The 18,497-nt window shown below is 42.4% G+C and overlaps 1 protein-coding gene across 1 annotated transcript in view; it reads right to left on the bottom strand.

Moving 5' to 3' along the window:
* Positions 1-18,497, bottom strand: part of DDAH1 (dimethylarginine dimethylaminohydrolase 1) — a 58,936-nt gene that overhangs the window by 17,720 nt on the left and 22,719 nt on the right. Inside the window, exons 2-3 of the mRNA XM_027651712.1 lie at positions 1,730-1,829; positions 503-576 (exon numbers count right to left, since the gene is read on the bottom strand). Coding sequence (XP_027507513.1) covers positions 503-576; positions 1,730-1,829 — 174 coding nt within the window. The remainder of the gene's footprint in view (positions 1-502; positions 577-1,729; positions 1,830-18,497) is intronic.

Raw genomic sequence — 18,497 nt, 5'->3', positions numbered from 1 at the left:
TTATATTGAGATATTCCATAATTAATTTTACTGTCTGCAAATTGTCAATCCCAGGGCACAATGTCAACTGTTTAAGTATGACACATTCCTCTGGACCAGCCTGTGTTGTCTGGAGCACTGGAGTAAAACCCAGAACATGTTTCAAATATTACTATTGTTGAGACTATAAAGAAATACATTAAAATGCTTAATTAAACGGTATGTACATAAAACCTCTCCAGGGACTGTCAATTAGAATACATTGATGATACATGAGAACACGAAGAACGTGAGCGTTTATATGCTCTCAAAAAATACCAGCCTCCCACTATCCAATTTATTTTTATGCAACAATCTCACATCTCAGATCCAACTTGAGTATTTATCACTTTACAGGATGTTCAAACCTTTTTAGTCCCACATAAAGTACATGAGTGTGACAAACACCTTAGCCAGTATAATTTTTAAACTAGTTCAGTGAATGACAGCTTTTATGTCCTGTGGCATGAATGAGTCTACGAACCTTAAATGTGTCAGCCAGAATTTCTGCACCACGTTGATTTGTCCGCCTGGAAAGACCCACGAAAAATTCTCTGCCTTGAATGAAAAAATTAAGAGCAAAACAATTACAGCTTTTCTTTTTTTAAGGCATGAAAAAAAAATCACATTAGCTTCTTCATCAGAGTATAAACATTTTTAAAGCAGACCAGCTTTAGAGACATTCTGAAGCAATCTTTCACAGATTTTCATTTTCTATATTTCTTTTCTCAAGCTGAGTAGTAAAACTGAAAATTCAGCATAAAAAAATGCAACCTGCAATTGTGAGTTGATAATCTAAAGCAATTAATCTTTATGCAGAAGACACATTTCACGAGAAGCATAAATAGCTTCCTCTTCTAAAGCTCTGCAATGGCCATTGGGTCAGGAAAGAGAACAGCTGGGTTGGATTAGTACAGCACTGATTGACCATTTCCTTCTCCCTCTGAGATTTCCTCTGGTCTGAAGGCAGTTCTGCAGTCACCATAATCCTTCAGCTCCAGAGAAAATCAGTGCTGGATCTGCATTGCCTTAGAAAGGCCTCCCTTCCTCATCTGCTTCTTTTGAGAGCCTTTTTTCCCCTTGGTGAACTAAGGCAAGCAGACAATCTACTGTGATGTTGATCAAAACAAACAGGCTCATTCAGCACAGGCGGGGAGCAGCCCCGTGTGCAGCCGATGTGAGAAAATGCCTAATGGGTTTAATGACATAAAAAACACAGTCAGTATCTTCATCTTTGAAGTCAACCATGCATATAAGTTGTCTAGCACATGACATCTGACAGATAACTCCACCACTTTCTCTATAAACAAAAAATGCATTTTTTTGCATTTGATTCATTGAACTAGTGACAATTGTCGGCATCAAGCTTTTACAGATCCTGAAAATGAATCTGGTGAATGTAGCTGCTTGTAGTATGAAATATGAAACAACTGCAGACAGTTGACTACTGAAAGCAGTTTTCTTATTGGCACTTGACAAGCTAAAATAAAATCTGTATGCAAGCGCTGCTCTTTGTACTATGTACACTGCTATTCCATTTATTCAGGCATTAGGAATGACACTGAGGGTTGTACTGAGAACTCACCTTTGTGACATTTAGTAAATAACTGATTTCACAAACCACAGAAATGATGTTTTATTATGCCAATGTCAGATAACAGGGAGTCTTTAAGGCAGTCAGAATTAAACAGCAAATTCACTTTCACTATACCTGTAAATAAGACGTCTCCACCATCCAAGGTTGCATTTTCATCCACCATCTCGACTATATTCAGGTTGAGACTTTCTAGTACTCTCTTCATGGCTTCAACCTGTTTAAAAAAAAGTTACTTAGAACATATTGCACCACTGAAAAATAAAATAAAAAATGCCAGAAATACATATAATTAATAAGAATTAAAGCCCTTTAATGAACCTTTAGCAAGATGGATGGCAGAGTCCTTTGTGTCCCTGCCCATCACAGTTCACCACCTCTCTCCAGAGGCCTTCGTGGTCTGCAGGGGATGGGGTGTCAAGTGGCAGAGGTCAGGCTCTTGCCTTTGCACAGGAGCCATGCAGCATTCAGAGGAGACAGACAAGAGGTCCAAAACACATGTTAAGTCCAGTCTGTCTGCACAGTAATATCCTCTTGCAAATCCTGTCCCTTGGATTTGAGCCAGAAAAAGCACCAGCAGAGGAGTGAGGTTTACTCCTTCCACACTGCTCAGACACAAGAAGTGGCAGCTCTACCACAAACCCCTCTTCAGTCAGCAGAAAAAAAATAATCCCCTAATCAATAAAACATTCATCTTCTTTATAGCTTTGCAATTCTGCTAAACACCAGTTCTCCTTGCATTTTTGAGCTACCTTGCTTCATAATTACAAGATGTTTCATGCCTATCTTGTGGGGCTGACTGCTTGCTGTGGAAAACTGCACACATGGCTGGAAGTCCAAGCCCATTTCTTGCTGAAAGGAGCTTGTATTAGGAGTGGGGAATGCAGCTTCAGTAGGTTTCTTCTTTCCCTGGGAGAGCTGCTGAGGATGCCTAGAGCAGAAATCTGTTTCTATAGAGGCTCATGTGATCAGCCATCCAGAACAGGGGCTAACACTTGCTATGTTCAAACAACATCACCGTGACGCCTTGTAAGCCAAAAGAAGCATCTACACACAGCCACCCTCTCACCAAAAGCTCACAACTACAGCTTGCAGAATGTCAATAAAAACATGAGCTCATCCACAGGAACCTTTGAACTTGATCCCACACAGCAGCATCTTCGTGTGCAGTGAAACTTTCTCACGATGGTTAACCAGAGGTGCCCAGGAAGCACTAACAAACATGGGAGACACAGTGAACACCTCTTAGACAGCTCACTGCAGCAGCCACAGAGCAATAGCAGCAAACAGTTTGCCTGTCATACCTTCCTAAGAGCAGCGCTGGATTTTGGGAATAAGGAAGGGGGCAGATGTGATCCACCCACACCACCTTTTCCCACTCATTTTCCACATTTCAGCAATGTGGCATTTGTGAGCAACCCCAATAATGCTGAAACTCAAGCCCAAAAGGCAAGAGCAGGTCCCCATGGGCTGTAAGGACAGGTGATGTGGGTCTACACTGAGGGTAGCATCTTATCCAAGACTGATCTGCTCTCCAGAGGTTCTTCTTTCTCTCTAGCATCTTCTCATTCTCTAGTCACTGCAGAGAAAAAACCCTGGACAATGAGCACACAGTCACAATAGGTGCCTCAGTTTAAAGCTGTGCAGGACAAAGGCAGGTCTTTGTGCCACCTGGAGAACTCTGATGAACTATGCTGCAAAGCAGAACTGTACCTGTGGGCTTGCTGAGACAGGAGACTCATCCTCCCCACACAAAATCCTATCTAAGGCTTTGGCATGCAGACTGCAGTGAGCCTGCAGCATGCCCTTTACAATTAACACTTCTTTTTGCTTCTCTGTCACTCGATGACTTCAGACAGAAATCTGGCACTCAAAAGTCTCCAGGCTTAGTAGAAAGTCTTTATCTTTCTTAGTCTTGTTGCTTTATCTCCAGTGTTCTTTAAAATTAGATCTACAATGAGGATTGGACTCGTGATATTTTAAAAATAAATGGGGAACAGCTGAGTTAATATTGGAAAATTGCCTTTCTACAAACATGGCAACATTTTGTAACATCCATATGCTGACAGCAGAATGATTTCTTTTGTCTGTGAAGCCCAGTGGGTTTCACTGTGCAGGTGGCTACATGCTTAAGAGTCATAAGACCCCAAAAAAGAAAACAATTGCTTAATATGAAGTAATAGAGTTGCAGCATAATAAAAGAAGGGCTCTATTCTAAGAACACACAGACTCACTCTTTCGTGCTGACATGAGGCAGATGAGCAAACTCACAATTGGGACACCAGTCACAGGATTTGGAATAAATAAATATATCCATCAGATGGGGTTATTTAAGGCAGAAGGCCTAATGGCAGGAAAAACCAGGTTTGAGCCTGTTGCGTGGTCACCTATCTCCAGTTAATCTACGACCTCCAGCAGCTTCCAAAACCAAAACACCAAGGAGAGAAAGTCCTTTCAGGATATATGCTGCTGATCAGGTGTTCCCAGCAGAAGCTGCCTGGGCTTGCGGAGCAAATCAAGCCAGTGGCTGCCTCTGGTGAGCACTTGCTCCTCATGCCACTCCTGTCCTCCTCCCCTACCATGCCTCCACAAATATGAAGCATCAGCAGAAGTGTGAATGTTATTGTAGCAGAGGACCACCCTACCCACTTTCTGTGTGCGGAGAGACAAAAGCAAAAGCTTCTCTGGAACACAGAACAACATCTGAGAGATTAAGGACATGTAAAAGCTGGGCAGCCTGCAGACAAGACATGAAGGTGCTTTATGTGTTGCAAGGCTGCCTGAAGACCAAATGGGACCAGGGCGCAATAATTCTAATGAGAATTGGGACCAGGGCCGTGCAACAATTGCTGTGATGAGAGCAAACAAACACCAGTCACCAACATGGGTTGGTGGAAACCTAGTTTTTACCTGAGTACTGCAAACCACGCACAGTCCTGCGAAGAGACTCCAACACAGTCAGTCAAAGCAAAGCTCCCCAGGGAGAGGCAGGCAGGGAGGCAGCAGCACTTCACATCCCTGGCCCAGAATGGCCAACTAATAACACTTGCACTAGAGGACCAATTAAGTAAAGTGCCTAGCTAATGAGGATAGTGCAATGTAAAAGCTGACTTCGGATTTGTGATTTGAGTCATATGGATGTTTTAATCACCAGCTGCTGATTACCATTTAACCACTGGGCTACATGAGAGATGCCTCTAATTGTTTCTTTATTTAATTCATAGGGTACAGCTGTAGCACAGACATTAAGGAAAATTATCAGAAATAAAAGTTGTCCACAATCACAGAAAACTAGTTTAATTTGCTTCATGGTGTCCAAGGCTTTGAAGATATTTGTAAGATCCTCAGGATGTTTTCCCCCCAAAATCAGTTTCATTTTAGCTTATGAAACCAAATTTAAATAAATAAAATGACTGCCATATAAATAGCTGGATGATTTTTCCATGATGGATTCAAGCCTATGGTCCACTGTTTTGCAGGGACTTGAAGCAACGAGTAGAAATTCCTAGAGTTCTAATGGGAAAGTGCTGTTCACATGTCTGGTGACACATGCTAGGAATATCTTTCAATATCTCTTGCTTGCGTAAAATAGAAGACTCAAGTTACTGTTTGTTTTCTATAGGCAACACCAGCAACTTCATTCAATAGAAGCAGAGATGAAAAAAAGAAGAACAAGTTGAGATGGAGAAGATAGGAAGGAAGACTTAACATTATTAAAAAGGCAACTGGAAAAAAACCCCCACATACTTGTAAAAAAAAGAACTCTAGAAAAACAAATCTAGGACCGAATAGCTCAACTGCTTTTGCTGAGTTTCCTGTATGGAAGACAGCACAGAGTCACATTACCCCCACCACATCATCTCTAAAGACATCCTGCAGCAGTCCTGAGCAGGGTCGCCAACACAGCATGTCCACAGTACGTGTTTGACACACTTCCACCTTGGAAACAGCATAGTGCAGCATTTGGAGTTTGGGTTAGTATGGATGGTAAAGTCCACGCAAGTAGCTTGAGTCTGTATCTTATCACTGCAAAAGGGAATCTAGAGCTTTGCTCCATTCTTAAGACTTCCTACATCAAGAAGGATTGTGCTACTTTCTAACAGAGCTCCTACCCCTGAGAGGAAATAAGATACAATCTCTAGCTAAGGACAGACAAGTGATGGTTATCCCCAAGTAAGACGTTAAAAATAGGGATGTAGGAGAGGAGGTTGATTTTAGAAAGACCTCTCTCCTCCTCACATTTTGCCCTCCCCAGACAATCGATAGCCATTTTTCTGATGTGTGGTGTCTTAACACATACTGGTAAGATTTTCATTCATTATGAATGAAAGATTAATTCACAGAGCTAGCTTTGATGTATGAACAAAAAACCTCTTGGGTTTTTTTCAGGAAAGAACTGAAAAACGGTGGATCAACAAAGTCCTCTGTGAAGCTGCAGTTACCCAGGAGACACCAGTAAAATACACAAAATATTTGGACATGACCTGATTACAAGCATATTCACTATGAAGAAGACTTACTGCTTCCTTTTTTCATAAGCAGCCAAGAGGAAAAGTCACCTTCCCTCACTTCATCTCCTTTATTTGAAAACTAAAATCCCAGGTAGTCAAAATTATTACACACAAAGAAAACAATCATCTGTATCCTTTCAGATTTCTGTATCTTATTATCTCAGGTTAGCTGATATTAGGTTTTATTGTACATGTATCCATTAGTACATGGGTTGACTGTTAAATCTAGTATGCTTTGTGCAGTGATATTTTTCTAATAAGCACATTCCTGGTGTGAGACGGGATGTGTCTAATCCATAGCAAAGCTGATTGAGAGACAATGGGCTCCAGCCAGCTCAGCTCTGTTTCAAGGAAAGAGGACAATAACTGCGTTTGACATTTATAAGAATCTAATTTCCTCGTGCTTTAAAAATGGAGCTCATTACCCTCTAGACCAGTGCCTTCCACCAATTACTGTTACTGATGTGCGGGGATTTTTACTTCTCTATATTAGTATTTGATGCACTCTAAACATAGGCTGCTTCCTAAATTATTTACTGGTCTCCTGTGCACTAACCATATTATGGGATTTATGTTATTGACAGTAAGAAGGAAATTATCTCTTCAAAAGACAGTGGAAATAGGGAAATGATTTTGCAAGCCACCGTCTCACACCTGCCAAGAGCAGGGTAGCTTTTCCTCTGGGGTGGTGGGGCCATGGTGAGGCGCCACTGAGGCTCCCAAAATGCCCCATGGGCAGGGGCACAGCTGGGGCTCAGCAGAAGTTGTGGATGGCACCAAATCAGGCGTCTTCTAATGACTGCAATGACCCACCTGCCTTCGTCTCCAAGCTCCTGGTGAAAGAGGGACGATGTCTGTAGACTTGTCTTAAATGAAAGGATGCAGAGAGAGTCAGAGGGCAGATGACCATCCAATGACCCAGAGATGAAAAGAGGTTTCTAAACCAGCAGAGCTCAGCTTTATGTGCTAACAGCTCAGTTCTCCAGAGACCACCCGCAGCTCTAACAAAAAGGGCTCAGTCCAAGACACACTACTGCACTGTGTCCTGAAAGTTTACATTCACCACCCATTTCTCCAGTTTGTTAAAGCACAAATATTGCATTTGAGTCTTACTTCATTGTGTTTTAAAGTCACTCATAGCCATGCAAAGCAAATGCCAGACTTAATATACGCAAAAGTTAGACTATGATATCTCAAAGGTGATTATTTCTGGAGCCATTAGCTCTGAGTTCACAAAGTGCCACTGTCAATATATAACACATTTTTCAGCAAGGTTCTGAGTAAAGGCTATAAATAGAGATGGACAGATCCAGGGCCAGGAAAGGGTAGACTTCAGTTTTGCAAAATCAGATACCACTGTTGGTCACGATCCAGGTTCTTGCCTGCCTGAATCTGCTCTGTTTGGAGGTGAGAGGTCTGTCTCCTTTTAACAATGAGCATTGCCCTTCTGGACTTGCAGAGGTTTCAAAGAAAATAAAGCAGTGCTGTAATAGTTTTGAGGCTTTTTGAGAAGAAAAACTCCTACTGGTTGTTTTCTTGCTTTAAACATGTCAGATATACACCCTCATAGCTATAGATTTCGGAAATTTGTGGGATGTGGGTTGTGGCAGAATTTCCAACTCCTGCTCCCAGTGTTAATACGAGAAAGGGCCCTGGCTCTTGAAAGGTCATCAGGAAAACAGTGGAAGAACAAGACGCTCCAGCACTGCTATTCAATACAGATCATGCTGTAAGAGTTTGTTAAGACTGCAAGACAAGAAACGTCAGCTCTGCTCTACAAACAGCCACCAGAACAGTCTGGTAAGGACATCTTGTACCTGCCATTCCCATCCAACTGACAGACCACAGTGTGCTTTAGCCATCAATCCCCCTTTTCCCCCCACACAGAGTCTTTGTGTCCATCCCACTGCTTTTCTCAAGAAGGGGAGAAAAGATAAAGATCAACAGCAACCTGGCCCCAGAGTGGATTGCCAGCTGCTCAGCAGCACACTCCTGGATGGCATGGGTGGATATGGTGCTCCCAAGACACCCAGACAAATCACATCTGGACTGCTCTGTTCTGAGTGATCCGAGCCTGACTTCATCAAACTAGGCTGAACATCACAACACATGGAAAACAGCATTACATCAGAACACCCAGGAAAACCTCTCTGCCAGAAAACACCCCAGAAAACTTTCTCTGACAACATGGCTCAGTGCCTGTGCCAGAATACTGACCAGCACACAGCCAGCACCGTGCTCTGCTGGCAGACAGTGCTCCTTCCACGCTGCTCAGCCTGATGTGCCATGCAGGATACACACGTCACGGCTTGTCCTCAGGATTCAGCCATTTTTCATCAAACGAGGCCACAGGAGGGCCAAGAAGGAACACCAAGGTACTCCCCAGCTATGTCCTCAAGCAGAATATCATTTGTTAGCTGCTCCTGGTACACAGATACCACAGTAATGCTTTTAGATTACAGCTCTGAGACAGTTTCACCTTTACCCAAAGCTTGTACCAAGCAGGTGCAGTTTTTGGCAGTTTTGGGAGTTTATGAACCACGGAGTTCAGAAAGGGCCACACAAATAATTACCTCATTTGTTACTGCCCACACACTGCTAATTATGGATTCAAAGCCCTTTACTGCTCTACTACTGAAACACTCAGAAACTATGCTGATGTACCTGGTGCTGAGCATCTATTGCCCCAAAAGAGTGACCTGAGATTGGGGTGAGCACAGTACCACCAGGGATTAATAGGGAGGGGGAAACATGGAAAAAGCTGGACCAGAGTCAGCAGAGAGGGCCTGGCACATGGAGAAGAAACAGAATGTGGCAGGTGGCCTCTAAGGCTTGTTGTCCTAGAAGAGCTTCTTGGCCAAGCAGGAGGAGAACTCCAGTCTGGCAGGTCTCAGGAGTTCAAGTGGCAACCTCCTCTTCCAGGTACATGCAGTTAAAAATACAATCAATCTGGTTGTCCTTGGAACATGTTGTATTTTCATAGCTAAGCAGAACCGAAGTGCATGAGAACAACTTTACACAGCTCACCAGCAGCAAACCATGCCTGGGTTTCCCCTTCCTCTCTTCCACCATTTAGCTTTCAAAATGCAGGGATGCTATTTCCCACAAAGCAGGAGCCAGCAACCAGCTCACTTGCTACAAAAAGTTGGGCTGAAATTACAACCCACAGCAAGTGGAAATAATTTCAGTCAGGTTTAAAAAAAAAAAAAAAACCACAGGAAAAAAAAGGATGCTTGAACAGATAGAGATTTAAAGTCACTAGAAGAAAAGGCTCTCTAAGCCTTTTCCACCAAGCATAAAATCAGGTTAGTGGAAAAGTTTAAGTGGCATGAATGCATTGTTACAGAAAAACAGAGAAGATTTTGCCGGATAAAGATGATGACATGAAATTTAAGTCGTACACAGGCACGCTGAGAAAGTAATGTTCTAAATACTTTCTGCTTACAATTACAAAATGATCAATTGTTAAATGTTGGCCAGAGAAATATATTCCATTCTGTCTGGACATGCACAGCAGGCCAAGAATGCACCTGGATAAGCCAAGCATTCATTATCTCCCAGACACTCAATATCCCATAATACCCTCAGCGGCTGCCAGCTCCTTGTCCACCGTTGACCACACGCCATGTGCCCCATTTTACAGCTGAAAAGTATTTAAAATTCATGAAGCCTGTTGAAAGCTCAACTGTCACATTCTGCTCATTCCACAGGGTATGGGAAAACTGTGCAGAAGGGACATTTCAACCAGGGCTATTATGGCTCTTGAATAACCAATATTCCATTAAATTGCTAATAAACCCACTTGAAGATAAGTTGATCACAATCAAACCATACAGTAGCATTCCTTTCCTTTAACACCAAGTTGTCAGGTTTCACTCTGTACTGTACTACTGTTTCTGTGCTGTTTGTTCGTGCCTTGACACAGAGCATTCAAGATACTCTGTCCCCAGTAATCTAAGTGCTCTATTCTAAAGAGGCTGAAAGATCTTTGGCAAGGATACTCCACTTATTTTAAGGTTGGGAACTCTTTTCAAATGAAAAAATGAAAAATAATTAAATATCCTCAACTGGGGTATTTGGGAGTTTGTAGCTTCTTGAACAAGGTGCTCATAATTTAAATACAGTGGTAAAGGGTACAAGCACATCCTGGCTTCTCTAGCGCTCAGCCAAGCTTGGTCTGGTGTGAATTTTCATCTGAGTTTCCAGTTCAGCAACTCGTTTCCTCCTCCCTTCACTAAATCTTAGTTTTATCAACCAAATATAAAAAACTTTTGTAAAAAAACCCCCAACTTCAGAAGTGTTTGTTTTGCATTACAATGGATTTTGTTAGATTCCTTGCAGTTAATTTCCAAGCTGCTGGCACGTCTGCTGTTGCCTCCTGATCTTGCTGTGTGCACATGTCCTTGTACCAAGAGGGCTCCAAACTTTGTAATTTCTAACACTGAAAAGCAAGTCAGTGTCCTTCTCAGAGGGTATTTTGAAGATTTAATTTTATATTAACTAACCCGATACTGCTGAAAAGCAGCTCCCATGCAGCTCCATCCCAGCAGGGAAGCATCACCACCACCCAGCTCTGACTCTTCCCATCACCACTCTGAGGCATGTGGAAACCAACCTGCAGATTCCAGCTGCACAAATGGCCGAGGATCATCATTGGGAAGATTTAGTCCCATTTATTCTCTCCGGTGGGGAGCCCCAGACAAGACTCAGTGGTCACCACCAGGTCTTCACTGCCACACACCAAGGAAGGGCAGGGAAGAGAAGCAATTGCTCCAGCCTGCACTTGCCCAGAGCCTCCAGAGGCAGTGCAGCTTGAGTAGCAATGACCATCATGAGAGGGAGCAAAGAATATTTTTCTTCACATTGAATTCACTCAGTAACTGGCCTTTCACTGAGGACCATCCGTTAACAATATTATATTGTTATTTTACAACAATGGCCCACGGGCAGAGGTTATACTAACCCAGAAATTTCCCCCCTCTAATAATAGGTTTCATTCATGCTTTCAGAGAATTTGACTTGTCTGTCATATTTTAGCTATGCTAACACATTATGCAAAAGTGCCCTGAAGTGTCTATACATATATAGCAACAGTAATGGCAGAAAATGTAAATTCTGACCACTTTCCATCTCCCAGCTATTTCCAGTAAGGTTTCCACTTCCAGGTAAGAAAAGTGTAATTCCAGCAGGATTATGCAAGTTCGCTAGTATACATGAAATGGACTCAAATCCTTGAAGACACACCAACAGTTTTAAATAGTCAGAAATACATCTCAATATAAATAAGCAAACTAGGAGTCATCTAAGGACCAAATTGGCCATGACAGTGCTAGGTGGAACATTTCCACCTGAAAATAACTTTTAGCAGTCTAATACTATACCAAAAAGTTTTAATAAATTCTTAGAGAAAAATATGCAGTAAGTATAAACAATTGTCCATCTTTGGCTACTGCTCCTTGAACTTAAACTGACAATGGCAAAGAAAGGGCCAGTTTTCCAAGTCCTGCTTTGGCTTACAGTCATAAGAAGGCAACGAGAATAAAGCAGCAAGCAGTAAAACATGAAGACCACACGCAAGATCCAGCAGCGTGTGCTCTTAAATGACCACATGGTCTTAAATGACCACACATTTAAGAGGTAGAAACTTTCTGTCTGTGCCTTACTCTGCCTTTCCTTGCAGGCTCACCACATGCTCAGCCCAGCCTACAGCAGTGAGCTGAGAAGAGCCTCTATCCTCCAGACACTTGCTCTGCACCCTGCAAATGCAGAGAGGGACAACGCTGCCTCTCGGGTTGCTTTGCCAGGACATCCCTCACCCTCCTGTGCCGAAGGATTGCAGTACATGCTCTCTCCTCACCTTTTGCATTTTTAAGCCATAAGACTATAGGCAATAATTAAAAACATCAACAACTGTATACAGACTACCCTCACTGCAATGTACATGTTAATTACATTAACACAGTACAAATTAATTACAAAGCACAGCTCCTACTTTTAACCAGCCTGCTCAAACTCTGCCTGCCTCCCATCCTTTCCCCTCTAATGTCTCAGGGGACCTGGGACACTGTTGCTCAGTAAAATTACAAGACCAGAGAGTTACAGAACAGGGAGTTTATGGTGATTATATCCTCCTACGTGACAACATTCAGTCCTCCTGCCCAAAAGGACAACAACCTACCAGATGCTGAACCATGCCCTCTGCCCTGAGGAGGGAGCATGGGAGCCCTCACAAAGCCACTCCAAAACCTTGCCACAAAACTGCTGCGAAAGGCACTCGTCCACCCTGTGACTGAGCACTGCTTTGGATATAAGTGATACATCAGCAGAAGTCCCGAAAAAATTGAATTTCTTGTTTATGACAGACATCTAAATGCTCGGTAAAAGGAAATAGCCACCTGCCCTTCACACAGTGATATTTCATCCAGCCAAAACAGGCCACACGTACAAACTCTCAACTACACAGTCCCAATCTATGCAACAAATATTAACGAAGTACAAGCCAAAGAACTCCTTTAAGGTCTCCATGCATTTCAATACCTTTAAGTCTACAAGAGCTTCAGTGCATTGACATTTACACAATTTGCCCAAACAATTTCTGCAATATAGGCACATGGGTAGAGAATTTTAAACATTTTTAAAAGATGCAGCACACATCCTTTTCATACTCAATGATGGATGAGTACTGAGCAAATTTAAAACCAAAACCTAAATTAGAATACTACATCTTTTTTCCTTTCTAAACAGAAATTGCTTGGATGCTTATTCTAAGTTCAATCAGTGTCGCTCCCCTCCCCAGGATGTCCCTTTACATTTTATACAATAAATGCAGAAATGCAAATGTCTACATGCCTGTAAGGAAAGCATTTTAAGAGCACCAGCAGGTGCAACGTGATTCCTTGTTTTGCTCCTTTACCTGCCAAACAAGCTGCTGCACACTTTTACATATCCTGAGATCATATTCTTTCATTAGAGCTAAATATTGCATTCAGTTAGGAAGTACAGTGAAATTGGGGGCAGAAGTGGAGTTACATTTAAAAAAAGAAGAATTTCCTTGACATGTCTGTAATTCAGTTAATCTTCACTTTGATAATGTATCTTGTCCATGCATAAAATACAAGTGGATTTAAAGAGGAAACTTGTAATGCACAGGGATAAGGGGAAAAAATGAAGAAAAGCAAAACAACAGGTAAGTAAAAAGTAACTGTTCAAAGATTCTACTTAATTAAAGCTCTTCTAATAAAAGGACACTTTAGATGCGAGACTCCTAACTCAACTGTGCTCCTTTAATCATGTGTGCCTTTGCAAACAGCCCTCTCTCCTTCGCTCACTCACCAATCCCACTTGTGGGGCCCTGTGGACGCAGCTTCTTCAGTATCTTACTACTTCATTTTGCAGACATTTACTTTGGGAAGGGAAATATCTCTCTGCAGGCTTCTAAATGCATCTTAGAAACAAGGGTTTCACTTAGAGTATCCTTTAATAAGAGCTACCCTTAGGAGGAAGTAAATCCAGTAAGAACTCTTCCCAGCTACACTGCACTGGGCTAATTGAATTTGATGACCTACATTTCCTAATTACACCTCCTCTCTGAGATAGCACACATCCATGTTTCACTGCACCCAGGCCAGAGCCCTTTGCTGAGCAGCAGCAATTCTCCCAAGGGGCTACGTACTGGAGCATCCAAGCTCTGCCCTCCTGCCTGCTGCCAGTTCTGCACGCACAAGGGACTGCTTTGGGAACGTGGTGATACCACGATCCTCCCAATGGGTCCCATGTTTGGAGCAATACCTGCCCCTCTGGAGCCTGACCCAAACCTACCACTGCACAGAGCAAACAGCAGTGGCATGACTCACACACACAAGGCAGTATCAGCCCATTTCCAGACTCACGTGGGAATAGGGAACACATCTGCTGGAATAACAGCCAAGAGTTGATGATACATCAGACTCCAGTATTACTTTATAGTCAGCCTAATGGCTTTTCCTTTCTCCGCACAGTCCTACTTAACTTCACCACCATACAAAAATAAAGTGAAATACTGAAATTTATGTATTTGTAACCAAATGGAAACTATTACTTCACCAGGTGCTATCAAGACCATTAGACATGTGTAAGTAACCTGACAGCTTGTAACTGTAGCATTCCCAGACAAAGGCGATGCCAGAGCCTGCAGGTACCTACAGGACCTGCTGCAAACAAAAGGTGACCTTGGGGCTGGAGGGACAGTCAGTCATGAAAAAGTTAAATGAAAACTACTGAACACGCTCCTGCCACTGAGGAGCTGAACCTGTATTTCCTTGGCAGCTGTTTCTGGTTTTGGCTGCTGGGGGCTCCTGCTCCACTGAGGAGGACATATCACTGCTGAATAAGGTGGTTGAGCCTCCCCAAGGACCACAGCCCCAGCCAGGCGAGCCCCAGCCCTCCAGCAAAAGGGCTCATCTGTGCACATGCCCTGTCATCCAGCCTGGGAGGAGGGAAATGATGCCTGCACTGTGTTGCAAGCATGGGGGAAATCACCATTAGCACCTGGTCTGTGGACAACCGCCCTTGACTGTAGCATTGAGCCCTCAGTGCATCTTCTGCAAGAATCATACACTTTAAAATGTGCTATTTATGTAGCCCCAAGGAAGGAAGACAGCTCAGGCATTCCTCACTCACTCCTAACATTCACAGGGTTACACTTCAGAAGACCAGAGACAAGCATGTATCGTACATCAAGTTTTTTTAGCATCTTCAGTAAGAAGGGTCTTCCACTGACCGCTGTAACTCCACACCGTGCATGCTTACAGGTCTGGGGGTCAAGCAATGAAGTAGAAACCTAGGGAAGTAATGACTGCTATATTCTTTGTAGATGTTAGTAGCACTGTTTAAAAACTTGTCTCTACCTACTGCTGAATGCTTTTCATGTCCTATAAGTGGTAAGTGCTCAAGGGGAAATATAGAAATCCTGTTTTCCTACCTGTTTTGGCTGATGAAAGAAAGTTATAACTGTAGCTACACAACAGTAAAGAAAGGCTGCAGAAAAAAATAAAGTCTGCAAGGTCAGAGCAAAAGGAATATGATATTTTGTTTGGTTTACTTCACATTCACCTTTCACTTCAGCAGGCAACAGGCTGAAAAAATGGGCAAACGTAGGAAGCAAGTCTCCAACATACTGGAACACATCAAGTCTTCTCAATACTCACTTGGCTCTCATGGAAGAAATACAGCTTCTTCCTCAGAGAGCCCTTGTTACACTGACCAGAAAGATGACTCCTGAAAAACCTAATGCACCTTTAGAGGATACTAATTTACAAAGGCATAATGTGTTCAGAATACAGATGATACTCCATGACCTTTCAGTTGCAGATAAAATGATGAAGCAAAAAATGCACCTAACAAGTGACAGATTTCATAGACAAAATCGATATTCCTAATAAGCAAAAGCGGTTACATAACCCAGAGAGTTCATAATTTTCAAAAGCCTTATTTTCACAAAGCTGAAATAGTTGAGTTAAATCACTAAGCAGGCTAATTTGCATGCTAAAAATAAGTGATGCCTAGGAGCAGTTTTAAGAAAATGTCATTAAATGTCCAGAAATCCCACTCTCACATGTAAAAAAGAATGCTGTATTAGATGAAGGATCAGAGATAAGGTCTAAGTTAATTGGTGTAGAGAGGAAATTAGAAAAGCCAAAACAATTATAACAAGTTTTAGTGCAATGTAAAAAAAATTGAGAGAATTTATAAAAGTAAAAGGACCTAGCAAAAATCTCTGGATATCAGAATCAGGATGCACAAGAACCTTTCTTTTCCTCCCTTGCTTCCCTACATTAGAAACAACAGGAACAGCAACAGTGGTGACGATTCATTACTACCTAGAAAGGGTGAAATTTTCAATATTCACACCAAAAATACCAAATAAATATTTCTTCTCTGCATGGGGAAAAAGCCAGTTAAATATTCAGATTGTATTACGAGGAGTAATTTTCATCCCATCCGTAACACAGGAAGACATTGCACAGCAGTTATTAACAAGTGCTTTTAAAACAGCAGGTTAGGATGATTTCCACCTAAGGAAGTGTTCTATAGCATCCATCATCCTTACAGCCTAATGGGGATGCTAGAAAATTTGCAAAATGACTGACAGGGGAGTAATAAGGAATTGAAGGATAAAATAATTATTACCAATCATCATGTGTACAGCAAGTCAATCTAGTCTAGTTTAAAACAGCTTTGGATGAAAGGGTAACTCTAATCAATAGCAGTGATAGCACTGATGCACCAGGTTAAGCTGCATACAAGTGGATATTGCTGCTGGTATGCAAACAGAATGTTTTCACACATCTCAAAACCTGATGAGAATGAAAATCATTGCTGAATAGGTGCTCTTCAGAAACCCACCAGTGCAAGGTCACTCAAATTTCACACAAATAGCCTGAGGGCACACAATCATCACTGGCCAGTGACCAAAAGAGTGTTAAACTGTGAGCAAACCAGGTCACAGGCAGGGATGGCACAGGAGGTACAAGTGACCAACCCACCCTGCCATATGGCCGCTGGGAAGGCTGCCTGGCTGGCACGAGGACCTCAGGCCATAGTCAGGGGATGGGCCATCTGTTTAGTTTTGTAAGCCAAGCCACCACAGAGGACCATCGTCTGCATGTGGGCTCTGACCACAACCCTGCACCTGAAGAGACCCCTTCGGACAGACAAGCAGGGCAACACTGCAGTAGGGACAGAGAGATCCACCATCCTGATGTAGGCTGTTGCCACAGCTGCTCTCCAGAACCACATCCACCACACAGAGAACATCCAAAGTCACAAGCAGCTTGGAGAGGAGCCACCAAAAAGAATGCATCATTTCCAAAACCCCAATTAAAGCAGTATTCACAGAGCTCAATCTGTTGCAGTGATCAAAGAGAGAATTATAAAGGCCGTCAGTCATGTTTGTGAAGACCTACATAAGGAAGAGAAATTCATTAACAATCTCTGACAAAATACAGCACCTAGAAGAACTGTATAACCAAACCATGAGCCATGGTTGATGCAGGGATAGTGGTTTTATTTTTAAAAGGAAGACAACTTATCATTTAGGCAACTAAGCAAGGATTGTATCTCTCTCCCTTCTTTGCAGCCCAAGCAGAGGGCATCCATGGGCCCAACCCCTATATCACAGCATGGATCTGGAAGATGATAAGCGGAAGGCTGAGCCTGAGAGCCCACTGCCAGTCTGGGTGCCAGAAAACACTCACAGAAAAACCACAACTTCAGGACTTTTCTTTCTTGTTCAGTGAAGGGGTAGAAGATACAGAGGCTGGTGAGAAACTGAGGCACTTTTTGGACAGTGCCTAATGTCACTGTAAATGATGTAATTTTAGGAACAGATGAGTCTGAAAATCTTGAGTAAAGAACTTTTTTCATTTACCTTTTTTTTTTTTTTTTAATTGCTGCCACACATCCCCACGCAGGCAGGAGTACACTTACAGAAACAGATGACGTACTCTGTTTACTACCAACAAATGGATCAATTTTCTCTTTGTGAGTAGTAAAAGGCCTTCCTGGAAATGCTTGAGGCTATTTAGGACAAGGAAGATGGTTAAAGATATCCTACAGTACCACCTACTTGTTACTTCTGCTGGTGTATTTATCAAACAGAAACATTAAAGCACAATCTGAATGAAAGCACACAGCATCTGCAACACTTACGGCAGCACATCCAAGTGACGGGATAACTGGGGAGGAGCAGTGTGAACTGTAGAGTTCACTTGGGAGGGGGTGGGGGGCAAGGCAGCTTGGGAAACACTGACGGATTGTCTTTCCATTACTAAAAATTACACTTTGTGAAAAAGCATTAGATCATTCTAAGAGGTTTACATAAGGACACTGAAAAACAAGTTCTTTTGCAAATTCTATTTTTTTAATGTCTCCCTCCCCTTTCTATTTCCACTATGCATCAGGTTGTGAAAATCCAACATGCAATAAGTCTAGTGTTCCCAGACAGAAGAGACCAACCTCGACACAAGTTAAATCTTCCAGCTGTTCCCAGCTCCTTCTTTTCTCTCCATCAGACAGGCTCATAGCAGTGCCTTAATTACTTGTTTAGGAAGGATGTGACATGTTCCAATTTAATACATTTAGCCCTTCTTAGAGCAAATGTAGAATTAAGCCTCAGTATGCACTTGACAGATCTCTTAGCAACTAGAGTGCAATCAGCCAACAATGGATGATTCACAGTTTTAGCAAGAGTGTGCAGAACTGCTTGCCAAAAGTCTGAATAAACTCACATTGCTAGACACTATGGTAAAATGTACCCTGATCTCTTTTAAACTATTATATCATAGAGGAAAGTTAAACTGCATGCATTCCAGCAGCTTGCCCGAGTCTGGAAATAT

The sequence above is a fragment of the Corapipo altera genome, unplaced genomic scaffold (assembly GCF_003945725.1).
Source record: "Corapipo altera isolate COAL_440 unplaced genomic scaffold, ASM394572v1 57, whole genome shotgun sequence".
NCBI lineage: Eukaryota > Metazoa > Chordata > Aves > Passeriformes > Pipridae > Corapipo > Corapipo altera.
The sequence above is the reverse complement of the archived record's forward strand: the minus strand, read 5'-3'. Positions and strand labels throughout refer to the sequence as shown.